This window comes from Galeopterus variegatus, unplaced genomic scaffold, assembly GCF_000696425.1.
Source record: "Galeopterus variegatus unplaced genomic scaffold, G_variegatus-3.0.2 Scaffold6018, whole genome shotgun sequence".
Taxonomy (NCBI): Eukaryota; Metazoa; Chordata; class Mammalia; order Dermoptera; family Cynocephalidae; genus Galeopterus; species Galeopterus variegatus.
This window is the reverse complement of record NW_007732129.1, coordinates 29,616-34,134: the sequence shown is the minus strand read 5'-3', so window position 1 is coordinate 34,134 and position 4,519 is coordinate 29,616. Positions and strand designations below refer to the sequence as shown.

General features: G+C 35.7%; 1 protein-coding gene across 1 annotated transcript in view; it reads left to right on the top strand.

Moving 5' to 3' along the window:
- The window catches only part of EMB (embigin), a 43,320-nt gene extending 38,989 nt beyond the window's left edge, over nt 1-4,331 (top strand). Inside the window, exons 6-9 of the mRNA XM_008590351.1 lie at nt 47-326; nt 1,254-1,287; nt 2,574-2,628; nt 3,253-4,331. Coding sequence (XP_008588573.1) covers nt 47-326; nt 1,254-1,287; nt 2,574-2,628; nt 3,253-3,270 — 387 coding nt within the window. The 3' untranslated portion in view covers nt 3,271-4,331. The remainder of the gene's footprint in view (nt 1-46; nt 327-1,253; nt 1,288-2,573; nt 2,629-3,252) is intronic.
- Nucleotides 4,332-4,519: the final 188 nt, after the last annotated feature.

Here is a 4,519-nt window from a genome sequence, read left to right as displayed (position 1 = left end):
TTTATGCAATATGATAGAAATGGATTTTAATGTCTCCTTATATTAGGTTCCTGTTGATGTTCAAATGAATGATAAGTATGTGATCAATAGCACATATGCTAATGAAACAAGGTTCAAGATCATGAAACTTTCAGAGGAAGATGGAAGATCTTACTGGTGCCGTGCGTTATTCCAGTTAAGCGAGAGTCAAGAACGCATTGAACTTGTCGTGCTGAGCTATTTGGTGCCTCTCAAGCCATTTCTAGCAATAGTTGCTGAGGTCATTCTTTTAGTGGCTATTATCCTGCTTTGTGAAATGTGCATGCAAAAGAAAAAGCAGCAGCCAGGTAGGATTTCTTTTTTTAGATAACATTATCACTTAATTATGATAAGTATCAATTATATATTATGACTTAGTACAGTAACTTTAGAGTTTTTGGAAAAATCCCATTTTTATTATTTGGAATAGTATTTATGTTAGTAACAGTGATGACAGTGAGCTATGAGCATATATCAATGGTCTTCCTGTGTCAACCTCCTAAAAATTTTTAGTACTCAAAAATACCCTTTTCCCTTTTCTTTTGGTGCTACTGGTACCTAAGTACCTAAGTACCAGTAGGGGATATGTGTTTTGGCCCTGGGATATTGGAAAAATCTGTGATAGCTAAATATAAACAGGCTCAAAGACAATTATTCTTTCACTTAGATAATTCATTTTAAAAATTATTTTATCTAACAGTTTGGAGTTTTCATTAAAAGAGATATCATCCTGTCAGTTTCCTACTTTTGTATACTGTGCCTAATGGGTTATGGATTGAGAAACCAATGGGCCCTTGAGAAAATTTATCATACGTCCTGTATTTTTTCCTGATTTTGTACTAAATTCTTTTGTTTGTTTTTGTTTTGGCAGCTGGCTGGTACAGGGATTGAACCCTGGACCTTGGTGTTTTCAGCACCACACTGTAACCAACTGAGTTTACTGGCCAGCTTTTGCACTAAATTTTTAATAACTTAAATAATGACAAAATAATTAATCATATTTTTGAAAATCCCAGGGCACTAAACTCTGCTTGATCAGTAATTCAGGTGAGGTCTGTAGTGCAGAGAAAGAGGAAGGCATGCAGGACATGCAGCTATCATGTCTCTCCTTCACTCTGAAGAGGAAAAATAGCACAGTGCCTACTTAACTTAGTGGGGAGGCTGAGCTGAACATATATATTCCATAAAAAATAATAAACCAACCTGAACAGTCGTATTCTTCTTTTGTTACACAGATGATGGGAAAGAATTTGAACAAATTGAACATCTGTAAGTATTATCTTTTACAGATTAATTTTCACTTGAGTAAAATACAGATAAGTATGAAATTGAGTCCACCTGCCTGCGTTAGAATCCCCCTTCCTCACTTCCTACCCTCACTTCTCTGTGCTTTTCTCCTCTGTAAATGGGCTTAATCACAGTTTTTACCACATGAAGCTGTTAGATTAAATGAATATTACGTATGTGAAAATGCTTTAGCACAGGCATGAAGCACAGAAGGTGTTCGATATCCACAAGGAAGTATTATTTGATTAAAACAGTGATTCTCAACGCTGGCTATATTTCTGATCACTTAAGAGTTTCCTTAAAAATACAGGCACTCAGACCTTCTGGATCTCCTGGATTGGGGCCTCTGGAATTGGGGCCTGTATTGCTTGAAAATATCTTCCAGTGGTTCTAATTCTCTGTCATGTTGAAAATCACTGGCGTTGAATTCTATTAGTCATTATTTTGGAGAGAACTTAGATTGTGCCATGAGTTCTCTTACAGCCCCTTTTGCTAAGAATGAACATGAAGAGGGCTGGAAGTGGTTACCAGGGATGGAATTTGGTTTGGTAAAGGTGGGAATTCCTAGGTTCTCCAAGCCAGAGAACTGAGTATGGAGGCCAGTGATGAAGGTGCCCAAGACTGGGGTTAAAATCTGAGTAACAGAGCCAAGGGCTGGGGACCAGCATGTGAGACCAGATAGAAGTTGCTGAAAGAAACGTGAGAAATGGAAGCCTGAGCAACAGTTACCAACCAAAATGGCACTTGAAGTTTGTCAGCCAACAGGAGCTCTAAGGTGTGAGTGTTACAGCCACAGATAGAAAGCAGGCGTGGGGCAGACAGTTGTCATTTAGGTATTTTTACTATTCAAACAGTTATGTTTACTAGATTCACATATAGCAGGTAAAATAAACCAACAAGATACGAGCTTCCAAATGAAGGGCACAATATAATTAGATCAGTAGTCCCCTAACTCCTGTTATTTTGCATAGTTCAAAACAACGCATAAGTTGTTGTCATATGCCCAAGCCCACCCTCAGTCTTGGGGAGAAGCACCTCTCCCTCTGCGTAAAATAAACAAGCCGTTGTCACCTTCATCAGTGGCACCAGCTCCTCTTCAAGCAATGATATAAAATAAAATCAACATTATGAGCAAAATATTTTTAGGAAGAATAAATTCTGTTTTTATGTTTTATATTTTAGCCTCATAGCCATGATATAAATGGTATACTGACTTAATTTTATGCAATGTGTACATCTAGTGATTTTCCTTTTTGTTTTCCATGCAGGAAATCAGATGATAGCAATGGTATAGAAAATAATGCCCCCAGGCACAGGAAAAATGTAAGTTACTTCTGAATCATATTCCAAGTAAAAGGTTAAATTCAATATATATACATTCTCTGTTAATCCAGTTACTTTTTTTTTAGTTGTATGAAAAGCCTAGTCATTCACTATGTACTTGAATGTGCTTGTTTACACTGTTATAGGAGAAAATGTGTAGTTGTAAAAAAACAGCATCCTGTTTTCACCAAAGAACATGTAGCAACCAACCTAAACGTTAATCTGGTGTGCTGTCTATATCTATATCTATCTATATCTATATCTATATCTATCTCTATCTCTCTCTATATATATATTTTTTTAATCACTATTGGCTAGTTTCTTTTACAATTTTTCATGTAGCCTTATATTTTTCTCTCTTAACTTTTCTAGATTCTTCCATTATTTTATTCTCATATACTCTCATATATTTGATGCTATAAACTAATCCATATTAGCTAATTTTCTTTATTGTTTAGATTAAAATTTTTTTTAGTTCATCAGCATGAGAGTAGGTGTTCTTTGTTTTGGCAGTAGGTTGGGTCTTCTGCTTCCCAGCACTGGTTGCTTTGCTAAAGTGATAGTAAGTTGTTATAGAATCCCAGGATGTGCTAATAATGTTTCATTATGCTTTATTTAACTCAGGAATCTGTGGCTCAGTGAATGGGAAACATCATGTCAAAATCATGAGAAGATGTACCAAGAGTTTGTATATCACCTTTGTTTATCTTTACTATTAAAAGCATCTGAGTTTTTATTTTGAAAAGGATGAAAAGTTTATGCAACATGCTCAGCAGTAGCTTCATAAACAAAATATGCTGTCTCAGTTATAAAGGTATATTTGCATTCTGTAATTGTTTTACATTAAATCAAGGTAATGTCAAGGTCATTGATGTATTAAATATGTTTTATGAGCTATAACTCAGGATAAGTAATTTCATTCTGGTCTTCAAGGGACATACAGAACATACACCAGCAAAATCAGTTAATAGTTGATAGAACAAATGTCACTCAAGGCCTATTTATAACCAAAGAATTCATTAAAGAGAAATCCTTTGCCCTTTGTCTTAAAGTTTTTTTTCCCTTTCAGACTTACTATGTATGAAAGTATTTCTAGCAATTTTCATGTACAATTTATCCTGTGATATTGAAAAAATGTATTTTCACTGGGAATGAATACTTTCTGCCTTTGCTAATGATGGTTTCTCTACAATCTCCACAGAAAAACATACTTCTTGTCCATAAATATTGGCCTAAGGCAAGAAAATAAAATATGCTTGCCCCAAAGTTCTGTCGCTACAGAAGTGAATTTCTCAGTCTTTATTTAACTCATTTCCTCTGCTTTTCCACACCAGGCTGAGGTGCTTCTTAGTCTTTAAGTAGAGCATCTGTTTTTATGACATGGGTTTGGACTTCTTAAGGTACACTGATATTGATGTGTTAAGCCTATATAGTTATAATGCAATACTGTCACACTGATGCTTTTGTGATTCATATTTTCCTGGTATCTATGGCTATTTAAATATCTAGAAATGCATTAATACTTTACAATAATAATTCCTTTGACTGAAATTCAGAAGTATTAAAATATTTCTTTTATGTTATTGTGAATGCCCTGGACTTATCTTCAAAAACAGGATACTTAGTTTCTGTTATGTATATAAATGAAATATTTTACAAACTCACTGTAACCAAATCAAATTAAATCTGAGTAGACATGAAAAGTTGTCTGTGGCTTTGAATGAAATATTAAAGTAATGCCTCAGGATAGTAGAATAGGTAAAAAACTATGATGTGGGGCCGGCCCGGTGGCGCACTGGATAGTGCGCCGCTTGGGAAGCGCGGCGGCGCTCCCGTCCGAGGGTTCGGATCCCACATACAGACCGGCTCCCGCTCACTGGCTGGGGGGGGC